The sequence below is a fragment of the Thalia democratica genome, chromosome 3 (genome assembly GCF_965202585.1).
Source record: "Thalia democratica chromosome 3, ktThaDemo2.hap1.1, whole genome shotgun sequence".
Taxonomy (NCBI): Eukaryota; Metazoa; Chordata; class Thaliacea; order Salpida; family Salpidae; genus Thalia; species Thalia democratica.
Genome location: NC_139167.1, coordinates 62,107,730 through 62,124,967, shown reverse-complemented (window position 1 = coordinate 62,124,967; position 17,238 = coordinate 62,107,730). Strand labels below are relative to the sequence as shown.

The following is a 17,238-nucleotide window of genomic DNA, read 5'->3' as shown; positions in this document are numbered from 1 at the left end:
TTAATGTCTTGTCCAGGACATTCTAAAACACATTAAAGAAATAATAACTTATGTAACTATAATATAACTTATCTTAGATTTATAAGATAATCTTTGTTATATTTGTACCATAATAATTTTTTATTAAACTGGATTAAATTATAAGCAAACACTTTGTCAAAAGTTTTATTATAATTTGTTTCTGCCAAAAATACTTTTTAATAAACCAATCTTAAATGTTAAAATAAATTTTTTATTGTGTTTAAAAACTAGAAACTGATTTAGAAGAAAAGAAACATTAGCAAAATAAAAGTTTCTTAACTCTCACTTTTAAAACCTTTTTTGGTTTTGAACCAAGAGTTTACTTTATTTATAAAAATAACACTAACTGCTAGCTGGCGCCAAAAATTAGTTGACAAGTTGTTTTTGTTGATATAGTTCATTTACATGCAATGAATGACAAGAACTGAAGTAGTAAATCTTCTTTTAGTATTTACAGAATAATTTAGTTTTTAAAGAATCTGTATAGTTTAAAGTATAAACTAAATATTTATGAGAAAGTCTTCATCAAAAATGTTTTTTGTTGTCATTAGCCGATTTCTTTAAAGTTTAAATGTGGAATTATAAAAACAGCTAAGTGATAAATTTGTTGTTTTTATTAAAAACAATTTAAGGTTACATTTATATATATTTATCAACTTTTTTGTTGTGTTTAGCAGGTGTTATAAACTAAATTCGTTAATAATATAAACTTAAGTAAGATTTTATTCTTTACTGATTAAATAAATTTAAAATAAGTATTTTTTTTTGAATGAAATAGATTTAGCAGGTGTTCAATGATTTTTTATTTTATTTTCAGGTTATTGTGCTTAATATTGGTAAATCATATTAGTTTTCTTTGTTGTAAACTCAAATTTTTAAAAAGCTTGTTTATTTTTAAGTGTTTGTTATAAAACTAGTAAAAATTATTTTTTTTATTACAGTAAACTGATATCAAAGTTACAAATAATAGGAATCCATTGTTTTTTAAAATTGTGAAAATAGTCTTTAATTTAGCATTAAGAAAATTGTCATTAAAAAAGTAAGATTTTTCTCTCCTGTCTTTTCTGTGACTTAAAATATTTTATTTTTATTTTAATTTTGATCCAAATGTCATCAATATATTTTATCTATCATATCAATATAATATATTTTCTTTTAAGATTATATTTAATTTTAAGCTAATATGAAAAAAATAAGTATTATTTAAAAAATGATTTTGGAAATCAAAAATAAATATCAGAAAGAAGCTACTTAAAATAATATGCAGACTTATAAGTATAAAAATTTAGTATATTAATACTGTTAACTTAAACTAAGCTGGTAAAATATTAATATGTTATAAAAATTCATAATTAAAAAAAGTCTTTTTGTTTGTTTTCACCTCTTTTTTTTTAAGTCGTAAAGGTTGAAAAGATTAATTACATAAAGGTAAGTAGAAAAGGTTATTTACATAAAAATGTTTTAAAAAATAAAAAGTTTTTTAATTTTTATTTAGATTATTAATTAAATGATAATATTATAGCAAAAAATACTGTTTGACACTTGAAGTTTTATAATTCTTAAAAATAACAATATAAAAAAAGATATTTAAGTTATTTGGAAATAAAAAATATCCATTTATAAATTAACATAAAAAGAACTTAAGGCACTTAAAAATGCACCAAAAATTAAAACAAAACATTTAAAATTCAGTTTACTTAATCATTGCTTAGTTTACTGAAATTTTTTTTTCAACAGATTTATTTTTTATGATAAATTTTATTGCCATTTTTTATTGTCTATCAGTATATAACTATTATTTATATAAACTATTTAGTATTTATAATTTATTATGAGAAATGGTGTCAAGGCAGATACGCGAGAGAAGCGAGTGGGTGGGAAAGAAGATTGTTGCCGTGCTAACTGATGCAGCAAATCACATCACTGAAGACAAATTTTCAGCCAATGAGGATACTGAAGACAAATTTGTGGACTTTTTAAATGAAGCTTGCCTCAGCGGAGTTGTTGAGTCTTGCATTGAGAGTGAAACCAGCTCTGATCCGGTAATTTATTATTTTATAGTTTTTGTTTGTTTATTTTTTATTATTTAGTTATGTTAATATACTAATGTTATAGCCTTTCATGGACATATGTCTGCATGCTTGTTTTTTAATAAACTTTATCCTTATCTTTTGTATCTTAAAAGTAGCAAATAAATGAGTAACATTTAATTACTTAAGTGTGTCTTTACTCTAATTTGGTATATTAATTTGTATTTTTATATAGTTTTAATTTGAAAGATATTTATTAAAAAATGAAAACTAAGCCACATACTTTTTATTGTGCTTTTTTTAACGCATTGGCAAAAAATGCACCTATTTATGAAATGCTTGAAATAATAAAAAAATCAATAATTGAAATTTTAACTACTAAAACGTTTAATTTTACCTTTAAAAAAAATTAAACATAATGCTAATAATTAAATACCTCATTTACCCAATGGTTGTAGTTTTTTGAAAAAAAAAACAGACCAGTTGGTTGAAATATATAAGCATGGATTTTAAATTAAATTATAATATTGAAAAGTTCAAAAATTTTTTTAGTACATGAATCTTCATCTTGAATTGATTCCTTTGTTAAGTCTCTTTTATCCACGAGTTTAATTGAATAATGAATTGATTTTCAGACTTCAATTTTTGTCAAGTGGAGCACAAAGAAGCAGGGATCAAAAGAGTGGATTGATTTGGCAAACTTCAGCTGGCTGTTTGTTGAGACGTTGCTTGTTTTTGCCACCCATCCCCAAATGCCCTCATTCTCACAACCCGCCGTTGTTAGTTTAAATTTGTTATTGTTTTTTTCTCATCCATAAATATATGTTTTCAAAAACATTAGTATAAAGTGTTATTTAGCACGGTATGACAATTTAGCACAGAGTGACACTTTAGCACAAATGACATTTTAGCACAGAATTTATTTTGAATTTTTTTTTCTTGCTTAAATCACATTAGGTACTGTATTGTTTTAAAATATAAAAACAAACTATGCAACATGTAAACTAAAAGTTAACAAGCTTTAAATGAATTTAAAGTTTAAGCCTTAGTTCTAACTAAAACAAAGATAAATTTAGAAGCTTTATTAACTGTTTTTGTTATTTAATTTTAGATTAAAATATTTTGATACTTATACTTTTAATTTTTTGACATAAAACTATATTAATAAACCTAGCAATAAATACTAGCTCTAGGATTATTAAAACTTTTTTTAAATGCTTTAACTAATTTTTGTAAGGCTAAACTTTAAGCGTAAGTTTAAAAAAAAAGTGAGGTATATAAAGATTAAAAACTTGCTTTTTTTTAAGCTTATAGTAAGAACTTTGTTTATAATTTTTAAAGACTATATTTTCAAAAGTGTTAGAACTAATTTTCACAGTTATTTGTTTTTGAAGTTAATTATTTTAGATAATTAAACTTATTTAAATGTTAACTTTAAAAGATTTAAATTTATTACGTGCAAAAATGTCACTCCGTGCTTTAGTGACGCCGTGCCAAAGTGTCACTCAATGCTAAAATGTCGCTCCATGCTAAAGTGACACTCTGTGCTAAAGTGTCACTCTGTGCTAAAGTGTCACCCCGTGTTAAAGTGTCACTCTGTGCTGAAGTGACGTTGTGCTAAAGTGACGTCGTGCTAAAGTGTCACACCGTGCTAAAGTGACGCTGTGCTTTTCTTACACCTACCCACTTTTGGTATGTACTGCTGAACTTATTACAGTGTTTTTATTGCATGAAATATATAAGTTACAAGTAAAAATTTTAAACCTTGTTGAATTAAATTCAAGTGTTATAAAATTAAAAAAACTTAATAATATGAAAATGCATAAGTTTTTATTTTTATTGTTGTATTATGAAAATCAATAACTTATTTTAAGTCTAAAAAACAACTTAAACACAAAAAATTTAGTTTAAGTTTAAATTTTCAATAGGTATAATTTATCTTATTACAAATACGTACAAAAATAAGACTTAAAAACAATTTTGGTTTTTGAATTTATATTTCTGTTTGAAAATTTACACTCTAGTTTCTTCTAACCAAAGCAGTGCAATTAGTTTTATTTTTATTTTAACCCGTTTTAAACTTTTTTTTTCACAAATACAATTTTGTAACAAAGTTTTATACTGAAGGAACTGAAAATTGCGAAAGGAAACAGGAAAGTTTTTGGTAACAAGCTGCTCTGCCAGTTTTTCATGGACAATTTAATGTGAGTTTTATTTACTAAATTATTTTCTGTTATAATAAAACTGTACAATAAATACAATAAAATTATAAGTATAGGTTTGTTAAATAAACTTTGTTTTTATGGACAGTTTAATGTGAGTTTTAATTATTTTATGTAGGATATAGTGTTCAGAAAAAATTAAGTTTGAAAAAAACTTAGGTTATGATTAAATGATTATTTAAAGCAATAAAGTCATAAATACAAAGTTTTTAAATAAATAACTTGCATTACCTATTTTATTTCAAGTAAAAGAAAAAGCAAAACAAAATCTGATAAGAATTTACGATATTGACCATAAGCTCTCTTAAATATATACAAACATTTTTCTTATGACAGCTGTAATATTAAAAATTTTTTACTGCAAATTTTTGATATATATATTTTTTGCAGATCTATTCAAGCAGAACAAGCTGTAGAGAAAGTCACAGAGGTTTTTTGTTAATTTATTACTTTTTGTCAACTTATACTTAGAAAGTTTAGAATCTATTAATAGTAATAACTTGTAAAAACTGCCTCTGGTAAAAATTAAAATTAAAAAGGTATTAAAAGCAAATAAAAATAGGTTAAGCATGTTTGACTTGTAAACTAATTATTTTGGTTTAGTCGCTTGCCAGCTCAAGTTTTTTTCTTTCATAACAAGAAATATGTTTTTAATTCTTATTTTACCAATCAAAGTTTTACAAACACAAACATTTTGCAAAAGGAAAGTCAAATAGAAGAGTGGACCGCCTGCAACCTGGAAAAAATTGAAAACAAGAAGAAGAGAATGGAAATTGATGAGAAAATAAAAGGATGGCTGGAAACGGACCGCACCCAGAGAATACTTCTCAGATGTTAGTTTGTTTGAAGTTATTAATATTGAATATTTTTTGGGTATAAATGAACGTGTAAAGAAAAAATTCTGAAAAATAAATTTTTGTTAGTTTTGGTTGAAACCATTTGAAATGAATATTTTTGGTATAAAGGAACTTTTCAAGATTATCATAAAAAATGGTCCTAAAAGTTATGTTAGTTTTGTTTGATACAATTAATGGCGAATAGTTTTGCTTTTAAATTGCATTTCTCAACTTGAAAGCTTGGAATTAAAAAAAATTTAAAAACTAAGTTTTGTTTATTTCTGTATGTTAGTTTGAAAATTTGATGCCGTTTACATAAAGTTTTAATTAAGGAAATAAATTAAAAAAAAAACAAGTCAAAGTCTGCCTCAGATTTTGAGATAAAAGTTATTAATTTTAAAAGTTCATTTGAAGTTTTGTTCACTAACATTAAGTTTTATATACGATAACAAATATGAAAAAAATAAAAGTAATTTATTATAAAAAATAAGTCAAAGCTACAAATATTGAGATTAAAAAACTTGTGTGGCACGAATTTTAACGGTTTTGTTTCCGCGCTATTGATTGGTTAGTGTCTGAGAACGGAGCTTTCTCATTGGCTCTACGGCTCTGCGCTGTGCAAGTTTTGTTTTTCTCCTTAAAAATTTCGCACTGAGGAATTTAAAGCATTTAAAAAGGTTAACCTGGATAAAATATTAATTTCCGTGGTTATGTTTTTTTGTGTGGATTAAAAATAACATAAGTTTAAAATTGTATTTTTTGTTTTTCTGTTATTGGTTGTGGTTTTTTTGAATGTTTTTTAATGATTTTACAAATAGAATAAATTTTTTTTAGAGTGGATTTGAAGTTTATGTTTGTTTACTAATAAAAATAAATTGTTCAACTTTAAAAAAATCTGTCTCCTATTGGGTTATTACTACCTGTTTTGAAATTAAATTGAATTTGATTAATTTGAAAATAAAATGATAAAACTTTTATACTATAAATTCTTGGCTATAAATTGTGGTTAAATTTTAAACCACAATTTCAATTTGATGTTTGTTTTCCATGTTGTGTTTTACTCATTTCAAAAAATATTTGAAATGAGTCCTTTTTTTACCAATTTATTGTTTATCACTTTTTTAGTTTATGTTGACTTGATAGTTTATGATCATCTAATCTTATATGATTCAGTAATGTTTTTATTTAAACCGTCTATCAACCTTAAGTAATAAAAAATTTTTTATCTTTAGTTATTGAACAAATTAGGTTAAACACTTCAACCAATTTAAAAACATTGTTTTTGTTTTGCATTGACTATGTTGTTCAAGTATTTAATGAATTTTTGTACTCAAAATTATTTTTACATGTTCATTCACTTATGTTGCGACTTACTTTGAGCTATTATTATTTAAAAACAATTTGAAACCACATAAAAAATAACATTTAAAAAATTTGTGCTTTTATCATATGACTATGTATGTATACTAAAAACAATAATTAGTAAAAATAAAAATAAAAACTTCGCGAAATTGTTCGATAAGTTTGCAGTAAAATTTGCTTAGCATCCATCAAAATTTTTGATATACGTAAGTTAGCTTTGAATATTTGAATTTAAAACAACAGTACATATGTTTTATAAAAACAATAAATTGTTTCTAATACTTAGCTGTAGTTACTGACAGTGCAATTGAATTCGAACTACATCTGAGGATTAGAAACAATTTTATTGTTTTGATGAAACACATGTACTGTTCTTTTAAATTCAAATACTCGCAATAAACTATTTAAAAGCCCTTCAAGTGGGCTCTGTGGAAGGTGATTTAGTTTATCTAATAATCATTATTTTCCATTTTAATACATCTATTCATATATTCAAAAAACATTAATTTCTGATATACATCACAAAATTGTTTTTTAAATTAAAAGCTCTTAAAAGTAAAAAGTAGTATGTTTATATTTAATTTTAGCTAAAAAAAGATTCAAAATAAAAATAGTTTAAATTAAAACAAATTATTCTAAAGCTTTAAACTTTTTTATTTTTTAGTAGCTAACATTGATGTTAAGTCAATTTTATTAATTACATATAATTACTACTTTAAAGTTTTCTATTATTTAAAAGTATTAAGTAGTTAAACTGTTTTTGTTTTATGTTTAAATCAATAAAAATTAATAATAAGTAAAGATTATTACCGATTATTGTTGTTGCTGGTTTGTTTTAATTTTACAGGCAGATTTGCAAAGTTTTGATATAAAAATTTTTACAACTTACCAAAGAAAAAAAAAAGATTTTAGTTTTTTTATTTGAATTACGCTTGTGTTTACTTTTAAAAAGATAATTATGAACATTCTAGTTAAAGTAAAACTGAAGCAAAAAATTATAAAAAACGCTAAGAGTTTAAGTTTAGTTTATGATAATTATTGAGAAAGCATCAAGTAAAATCACGATTTAGTATTTTGTATACAATTTTAATTAGTAACTTTCTATTGTTGATTAGTTATTTTGAGATAAAAAACAAAAACTTTATGTTCAAAATTTAAATCCTATCCATCGTACCAAAGATTATATTAACAATATTTTTTATTAAAGTTAAAAAAATATTTTATTAGTAAAGTAATAGAATAAATTTAGTTAAGCAGGCCTTGTAGTTTTACCAATATTTTTGAATTAAAAGTTTAAAGAGTATATGTATTAAAGATAAATTACAAGAGCTGAATCAAAAAGTTTGGTGATCAGAATAAAGATTACATATTTTTAGGTTTTTTTTAATTAATATTTCTTAAAAACTTTTGTAAATATTTTTCATAAAAAACGTGTGAAAGCAAAATAAGTTTTTAGTCTGGCTAAAATTTGAAGCATGTGATATTCAAATTTAAAAAGTCTTTATTGTGTTCTGCATAAATATAAATCGTTGGCACTTACTACATGTATAAAATATTTAAGTTAAAAAAGGCATTTTGTTGCTTTTTGTTACTTTTTAGCTTATTTTATAACACAAATGGATTATTATTTAAACTATATTTTGTTAAAACTATTAAGAAACTTAAGTTTTGTAGCTCTCTCTTTCAGGGATAACTTTGAAAGAGAGTTGTTGATAATTTTCAATTCAATATACGATGCGTATTAAGTTAAATATACAAACTGTTTTTACAAACAAACAGAAGTATATAAAGTCACAAAAAAAAAAAAATTAAAATTAACTAATCACAATGACCTTGTGATACTTATTTCAAATTAAAAATAAACAAAATGACAAATTGTTAGCAGGTGTGCCAATATAATAAAATGTTTATTTTACAGTTGATTCTATATATAGCTTGTAAACAGCTGCTTGGTAATATATATGCTGATTTAATCAGCATGATATTGATTTTGACATTAATTAAATTATTCTGAAACCGCCGCTGAGTTTAATTTCAATAAATTTAAGTCCTCAATTTTGCAGTTTCAAACTCTCAAAATGTTTCATAATTGTAAATTAAAATCAGTTTAAGTTGGTCAAAAACTTACTTTAACTTTTCATTTTAGTTTAAAAAAGATTTAACCATTTGACTATTGCTTTTCAACTTGCCTAGATTTATTATTTATCACACAAATTTTGTTTTTAGTGTTAAAAGATATTTTGCCGGTGTGACGTCATACTTGTTTATGTTTTATGACGTCACGATGATTTAAACATTGCGCTTTTAATTTCGCGTTTAAAAAAAAAGTTTTTAACATTACAATCAAATTTAACGCGTTTTTGTGCGATAGGGTTTCTTGCTTCTTTGATAGTTGCTTTTGAAATTAGTTTTTTAAAAATATGAAAAAAGTTTAAGCTGTTTTTTTAATATGTTAAGCTTTAAGTCGACCAATATTCCCGTCCAATTGTTAAACTAAATGATTCGAATAGAATTTGGTGAATTTAGAAAATAATTTTGCTGGAACATATTTATTTGAACAATTTTTTGTAGTATTTAATCGTAGAAAAAATTACAAATGTTTTAAAATTATCTGTTAAAATTTCTCCAAACAAAAGTGAAAATCTCAAATAGCCTATTTTTGTGTATTTGTTTTAAACAAATTAATTATAATGTTTAGTTAACTTGAATATTCTAAGATTTTTTTACTCATTAAATTTAGTTAAACACTATTTATATTTATTTTTTCTTGTAGATTTAAGTTGAAAATTTATTAAATAGCAAAAAATACAACACAATTTAACACTTGTATTAATGTTATATGAAATTGTGGTTTAATTAGTTAGTCAATTTTACACAAGTTTTAATCAGTGTAGTTGTCAATTATTTTTACTTTGTCTTGATTTTATGTCTATTTTGAAAAAGTTAAATCTTAAATAAATGCTTTTAATAAGAATATTATTTAGTCAATAACGTTGTGTTGTTTTATTAACTTTAAAGCCATTTAAATTTTTTAAGGTAAATTTAATAAAATTTTGTACCACAAAAATTAAGTGCAAAATATTTCAGCAATGTTTAAATACTTGTTTTTCCGCCAAATGTAACTTAAACGCATAATAAAGTTTTAAAATTTTGATTTATGACGTTCGTTTACTTTAATTTACACTTGTAATTAATTCTACTAAATAGAATATGAGTATACACGAGCAATTATAAGAACATTATGAGAACTTATGAGAACATTTATTATAATAAGTTATATATAGCAGTTTGAATAAAAGCTTACAAGATATATGTTTATTAATTCAAAATTAGACAAATAATCTGTAAATTTTTTATGAAAGTGATTAAATAGTTAATTTATTAGTTTTAATTCTAGTTGTGTAAGTTCTAAATGGGAAATGCTTAATATTAGTTTTTTCCCTATATTTCACAGTAAAACATAAGTATTATCATTAAAAACTACTATATTTGTTAGTGTTATAGTAATAATTATTAAAGTTTAATTCTAAAACTGGAGTTTACAAAAATCAAAATTATGGTTTACAAACACTAAATTTATTTTATTAAAATTACTCTACATTGGTTCAAAGTTATAAATCATAAAAAAAAAAGATAATAAGATTAAATTAAGATCAAAATGAACAAAAAAATAATATTTAAATTTTTTAAAAAATATTTGAATAAAAGTTAAAACATATTGAAAACATAAATATATTCATAAAAAGTGCAACGTAGCGGGCAGAGAGTTGAAACGAGTTTGCTCATTTTTGCTCATTTTATTATTTTCCTACTTTTTCTCCTAGTTTCTCTTTATCCTTGTGAGTTTGTCAACTGTGCCTGATTACTTTCCCTTGCCTGTACACATTTAAATATTATATGTTTTTCTAATAGTTGAAATGTTGAATGTAGAAACTGAAAGTTTTTTAAACATTTCAAGTTGGGTTTTCAACTTACAATTTGTTACTGCTCATTTTTGTATTTTGAATTCAAATATTTATATATTTATTGTAACGCAATATGTACCTATTTAAATAATAGTTATCTTTCTGTTAAACCATGTTAAGTATAAGTTATTTATATAAACATAAGTACGTTATTATATAAACACATATATATTTTGATTTTAAAGTTTTTAAGTTGGATTTTAAACCTACTTTCCATAGGTGCTATTTGTACCTAAAAGAAGTATCAAGCTGAGAAAACTTATTAATAAATTTAATAAATTAATTTATGACTACAAAAGTTACTTAACTACTTTGCAGAACTAACCAAATTTGGTTTAAGCTAAATAATTTTTAATTAAAAAAGACTTTTAGTTGAGTTATCAGAATCTTCTAACTTTATATAGAGTTCATGATTTAAATAATATTTGTATTGAACTAATGCTTTTATTACTTTTAAGGTAGTCTGCATTATTTTTAGATTAATTTTTTTTATGTTAGTAATATATTTTAATAAACATGTTTTTTATCTTTGCATTTATAAATCATTTAAAAAAAACTATAGTTTATTATTTTGTCTATATCCTATTATAACTTCAAAATAGAAAAAGTTAAACTTATATATGTTAAAGTTTCTACAAAAATGAAAAAAAAGTTAATAGCTTAAAATAGAATCATGCAGTGAAGTAGCACTTTATATTCATACAGTCAAGTTTGGTTTTTTATTTAACTAAACAATTTACTTCTTTATTAAAAGTTTTTCTGTTTTCACTTCCATAAAGTTCGATATATCGTGTATTTATGCAACTTTGGATCTATGTGTTTGTTAGTTTTTCAAATAATTTCAAGCACAGCTATTATTTTTCTGCGCCAAAAATCTCCTCCTTTTCGCTCCCACCAATAAATTTCACGCACGGCTGCACACGCATCTTTTCACGCTTCAGCGCGTTCCGGTGACCTCTAAACTCTCGCGCTGCTGCAGACTTTGGGCGGTTTTTCAATTTGAACTTGTTGTTAGAATTATTTTCGCTTTATAACTCTATTCGTATGATTAAGTTTTTGATAAATTTTTGTTTCAATTTTATTAAATTTCGAGTAGCATAATACATGTATATATAAATAAATATTTCTAAAAATATTGCATTGTTTAAGAAAATAAACAGAAACTTGAACTCTTTCTAAATAAACTCTTCATAGTTTTCATATATAAAAATTGATTTATTTCAAATGTTACCAGTAACTTAAAAAAATACATTGATTGATTTATTTAAAACGATTTGCAATCTAGTTGTGTTTAACTTTTTAATTACAATAATCATATAAAAGAATAAAAAAACTAAGCTTTATACAAAAACGTCCAAGCTAGTTGTGACTAAAATACGTCAAAATAAACAAACAACATTTTATTTGCTTACTTAACATTGCGTTCAAAAGTGGGTTAAGCAAAGTCGTTAGTATTGTGTTACTGATATAACAAACTTTTATAAAATTTACTTGTTTTTTGAATTAAAAAAAAGCTTTTTGAAATTCTTTTGATAAAACTTACTAATATTTTTCCGATTAGTATTTATTAACAGAGTTTATTAAACCTTTTGTGACTTCTTTAAATAAAAAACTTTTATTATAAGTTTTAAATGTTTTTTTTGGGTTCTATGGGAAATTTAAAGTTTTTGTTAATACTTAATGAGCATTTTAAAATCAATTTATGATGGTTATTTTTTAATTAACTATAGTACATATAAATTCAAAATAAGAATATATACCAAATTAATCAAGTACATTGCAAATAAATTTTTAATAAAAGATATGCCATATGAATTACTTCAATTACTTTTAGTTTTTACACACAAGAGAAACTTTTTAATCAGCAACAAACACACATGTACGACTAACCAAATAAAATGAAGCTTTTTGAATTGAAATCACTTGAAATTCAAACAAATTAAAATTCAAACAGTTTTAAGTGTTTTATTTCAACGAGTCAAAATTTATTTGACCTGCTAACCTTATTTTCTGTTATGTGTCATGGTTACAGTGCAAATAACGTGCTAAGGACTGTTAAATAATATTAATATTGGCTTTTTATTGTACGAAAATACTGAACAGAAGTAGTTTGAAAATACCTTTTCACCTTGTGAAATTTTCTGTGCATAGGAGAATAATTTATGTGTTCATGTTGTGATAAATTTTTGTGTTTTGGTTATTTAAGCAAAATAATTTCAAGGGTCTTAATTTAATACTAATGAGACTGTAATCGATAAAGCAATTTTAACAATATTGTTTTGTAAAGGAAGTAGACTCATCAGTTGAATTTTTACTACAATTATTTTAATATTTATCTGTCTTGCAATTAAAATATGATTAATTATTAGTTTTATATTGCACAGTGGTCAAATAGATAGCTGTAGAAGTTTTTTTTAGTCTTATATGTTGTATGTATAGAATTTAAAAGCTTATAGTTTATTAGTTTTGTTATTTAATTGAACCTCTTTCTTAAAGTGTAGTTGAAAATTAAAAAATCTTGAAATATGTTGTACACTTATTTACTAAACTCTGTCTTTTATAAAAAATAACTGGGTGTTTTGATGCTAGTCAGAAAAAACAAAACAGTTTAACTTAACGTACTTGTATCTACTATTTATTAAATATCTTTCTTACTAAACTTATAAATAATTAACTAGAAGTAAAATGTAGTTCGTTTTCTATTATGATTCGTTAATTTTTTTTTTTCATTATGTAATTTCAACACGAAACTAAACTTTTAACCATTATAATTTTACAATACTTAAACTTTTTTTCACGCTGTTTGGTTTTTCATTGTACAAAACAAATTATAATGAGTTAAATTTCAATACACGATAACAAGGTTTTGAAAACTAGATTATTTATATATCTCTTGTCTCTAAATTATATACTTGTACTTTGTCTCTACAACTGCAAATGTTCGAATTTAGATATATAAAATTCATATATAACACAATAAATTTTCTTGAATAGCCAGCATCAGTTAACTAAATGGAATTAATAATTTTTTTAAATTTTTTATCAGCGGACTGTGACCTAACAACAGCGAGTGTCAGAATCTGCATGCCGGAATCTTCCAAATACCACATCTATTACATCATAAAGGGAAGGATCAAGCAGGACGGGAGAAACATGCTCGTCGGCGAAACTGTTAGTGACGTCATAGTTTAAATAGTTTATTATATTTTGATTGATAAAGGGGTTGAAAACAAAAACTTAAATGAATTTATTTATACTGTTGGTAAAACCGTTGGTTTGTGTCATGATAAAAGTTTGATTTGTGGTGTTATGTTTTAAAATGTTTTTAAACTATTGTAAAACGATTTCTTTTTGTGACTTCAATAGCGTTCGTTTAGTTGTGTGACGTGTTAATGTTTATTAGTTTAGTGTTGATTGACAGGAGTAATTAATTATGTTTCTTGTATAGTATTGTGAGCACGGTTCTGTTATTTAACTATGGTGTTTGTTTGAAAAATTTGTACAGCGAAAAATACTGCTGTTTCAAAATATGATAGTAATAAATATAAAGATAATTTAGGAAAAAGAAAACAATCTACTTATTCTGAAAGTTCTGGTTTGAAAAAAATTCCTGTTTTTGGTCTACAAAAACAAAACCGTCTCTTTGCAATAGTGCCAAAGGGGTTTTAAGGCTTAAAGTTCAAAATTACATCATTGTCCCTTAGTCATATTAAATGTGAGTATAATATTCCAGCTAAGAACTTTTGAGCCAACGACTTTCTGTTTAAAATTCTTGTTTTTACTTTATCATAAAAAATTATATTCGTATTTAAAAAAAAATATTTGTTGCAAACCTATTAATTAGTGTTAAATGGGTGTTATCATTTTATAGAAGAATAACGTTATAATAAAACTTTTTGAAGTTTGTAATAAGTTTGGTTCTTTTTTGATGTAGAGAAATTTTTTTAAAGCTTACAACATAACATACTGTTTAAAAATAGAGATATCATGAGTTAAAAGTTTCTAAAATGTTTTAGAAAAAATTTAATGGTTTTAATTTTTGTTTGTGGTTAAAGTTGGTTTTAAATATAAAAATATTACAAAATGAAATGTATTTTGCTTTATTTTTTATATTTTCATTGTAAGATTGGTGGTTATAATAAAAAATGTTTACTAACAAATTTTTAAAATTTATTAAATTTATAATATTAGTGAGATTATTTATATACTTATTGATGTATATAACAATAGTTGACTTTTAAAAGCTATCTTAATTTACATAAATGTCTTCAAATGATTGATTACAAAAGAAGTTTGTTGCTTTTTATTTTAAAAAATAGTATTCAAAAACCACAAAAATACTATTAATTGAAATATTTTCAATAAAAGTCAATCGCAGTTAAAAGTTATAATTTTATTTGACCTCAAAAATCTAGCTTTTGTATATATGTAGTTTTAAGAGCACACCCATTTTCATAAATTAGTTTTTCTCAGAATGAAAATTATTAATTAGTTTCTTACCAAACTAGCCTATTTAAGTTTTACCAATAGAAAAATTCACAAGTTCTGATTTATTTATTTACTAAACTACTTTTTCTTGGCAGTTAGTCAGCCTTTTACAAGTTAATCAAACAAATTTATTTAGTTAATAAAAATGTAAGGAAGTACGTTGTTGAACGAAAGCTGTCAATTTGTTCTCAATGAATATATTTTTTTTATTAAAACTAATAATTGTAATTTTTTTTTCACACCAGAAAATTGATATTGAATTAAATTATTAGACCACTTATTAAAAAATTATCCGAATGTTTCATGAAAAATTATAGAATTATTAACAATACTAGTGATCAAACTCTAAATTCCAACTTTGTATGGCCATACGTTTTAAGTTATGTTTGTTTTTTCACCATGCCAACTCCTCCGTACACATTTATTTGTTGCTTTAACCTATATACAAATTCAAAACATATTCGACTAAGTTCACTCATATAAGCTTTGCACAACAACATGCTTACATCTGTAAATCATTTAAAGTATTAGAGACCTTGACTTGATAAATTAATGAACTAAATGTTTATTCAGTTTGTAAAAATGTAAACTGAGTCAAAAGTATTCATTCAAAATTACTTGTATTTTTTACAAACAACTTAACCCATAATTCTTGGTAGTTTTGCTTATTTATCAAAATTTCAACCAGTTTTTTTCTCTCATTCTGCCTACATTGTTTCATTTAGGTAATCCCCAAGGCATAAATGAAAAGCGTTAGTCGAAATTAAATTAGTTTTATGTCCTGAGGGTTTGTCAACCACAGTGAAACTTCGCACATTTAATAAATAACACTGATTGAAATTATTATAAGTAGGTTTAATCATTCATTTTAATAAGTACTGAGCGCTACAATTCATACTACTATTCATATAACAATATAATACTAGTTTTGTTTAACTTTTTCAAATTAAGTTTAAGTATGAGCTTGTGACAGTATGGATGTTTTAATCCCGAGCAAAAGTGTTGAAAAAATGTTACAACTTGCACATAGTTCAAACTTTTGTTGTTTTCAATTCGTCATAAAATTTTTTTGTGCAAAAGTTAAAGTGCTCATTCTCTCTACTGCTCACAGTGGCCGATTGTTTCAAAACAAAACTTGTTTTGTAGGTTGACTTACTTTTTGCAAGCTTTTTGTTTTACACTTGTTTTTGTTTGTTAGTATAAAACAAATTTTTAAAATAGTTATAACTTTATGCTAGTTAGTTAAATTTCCATCAAGTTTGCTAGTATTTTGAATAAGAGAAGTTTAAAATTAGTTGCTGATTTAAAAAAATACTAATTTTCTCATTTCCATTATTTATCTAAAATACTAGACGAAAGATAATGCTTTAACAAATTTATTTTTTTCTATGCTATAATAACTATAATGTAAAACAAAAACAGAGTTTTCCGGTCTTTTAAAAAAGTTGTTAAAAAACTTTTGATACAAGTTATATAGAAATAAACTCATTTTTTCTTATTTGTTTTCCATTAAACAATGAACGTTCATTAAGTTGATAGAATTTAATAAAGTTTTAAGTATTTAGCATATATTAAAAAGTTAAATGACTCTTTTTTAAATTAGAACTGCTTAAAAATAAAGTAGTCATGGATAAATAATGTTTGATAACTAGTCAATAAATACACATACTTTTGTTAAAGTTAAACTTTATATTTTATTATTTTACAATGAAACTGAAACTTGTATTTATTAATATTTTTAACAAATGTAAATGATACTAATTTCAGTTAAAACGTTTTCATAATCATGTATCGCTTGTGTTTACAAACTGAATTGTAACTTTGTTAGTAATTGTTTATTTTAAAACCAAAAATAAACAGAACCTTTTAAAAATGTCTACTTAAAGAAAATAACACAATGGTAAGTGTAGTTAGTAGCTTTAAACATTTTTTAACACGTTTATAACAAAAAATAATTTAGCTGAGCTCGAAATATTTGATAAAATAATTCAGATTCATACAAAAATGTGGATAAACATTAAAATTTTATTTAAAACTATAAATTTGAAATACGTTATTTTGACCTCAACACAAGTTCTTGTTGTTTAAACTTAATTCAAGTTAAAATTATGTTTTTGCCAAAAGTAATTTCAGCTTGAATTCTTGGAATATTTTTGCGATGTTAAATTTCTTTCTCATTAACTTCTTATTTATTTATAAATATATTTCCATTAAAGTTTAAGTTTCTAGTTATTTAATATTTGGCTTTGCACGACTTAAAAATATTGAAATATGTCATTCGGTTTTGATATTTGGACTTTTTGATTTATTTGTT

General features: G+C 23.6%; 1 protein-coding gene across 1 annotated transcript in view; it reads left to right on the top strand.

Annotated features, from left to right (window-relative positions):
- The first annotated feature begins 1,851 nt into the window (after positions 1-1,851).
- Positions 1,852-17,238, top strand: part of LOC145831356 (uncharacterized) — a 102,193-nt gene continuing 86,806 nt past the window's right edge. The window contains exons 1-6 of the mRNA XM_082938587.1: positions 1,852-2,063; positions 2,687-2,830; positions 4,179-4,255; positions 4,664-4,703; positions 4,977-5,106; positions 13,483-13,607. Coding sequence (XP_082794713.1) covers positions 1,860-2,063; positions 2,687-2,830; positions 4,179-4,255; positions 4,664-4,703; positions 4,977-5,106; positions 13,483-13,607 — 720 coding nt within the window. The 5' untranslated portion in view covers positions 1,852-1,859. The remainder of the gene's footprint in view (positions 2,064-2,686; positions 2,831-4,178; positions 4,256-4,663; positions 4,704-4,976; positions 5,107-13,482; positions 13,608-17,238) is intronic.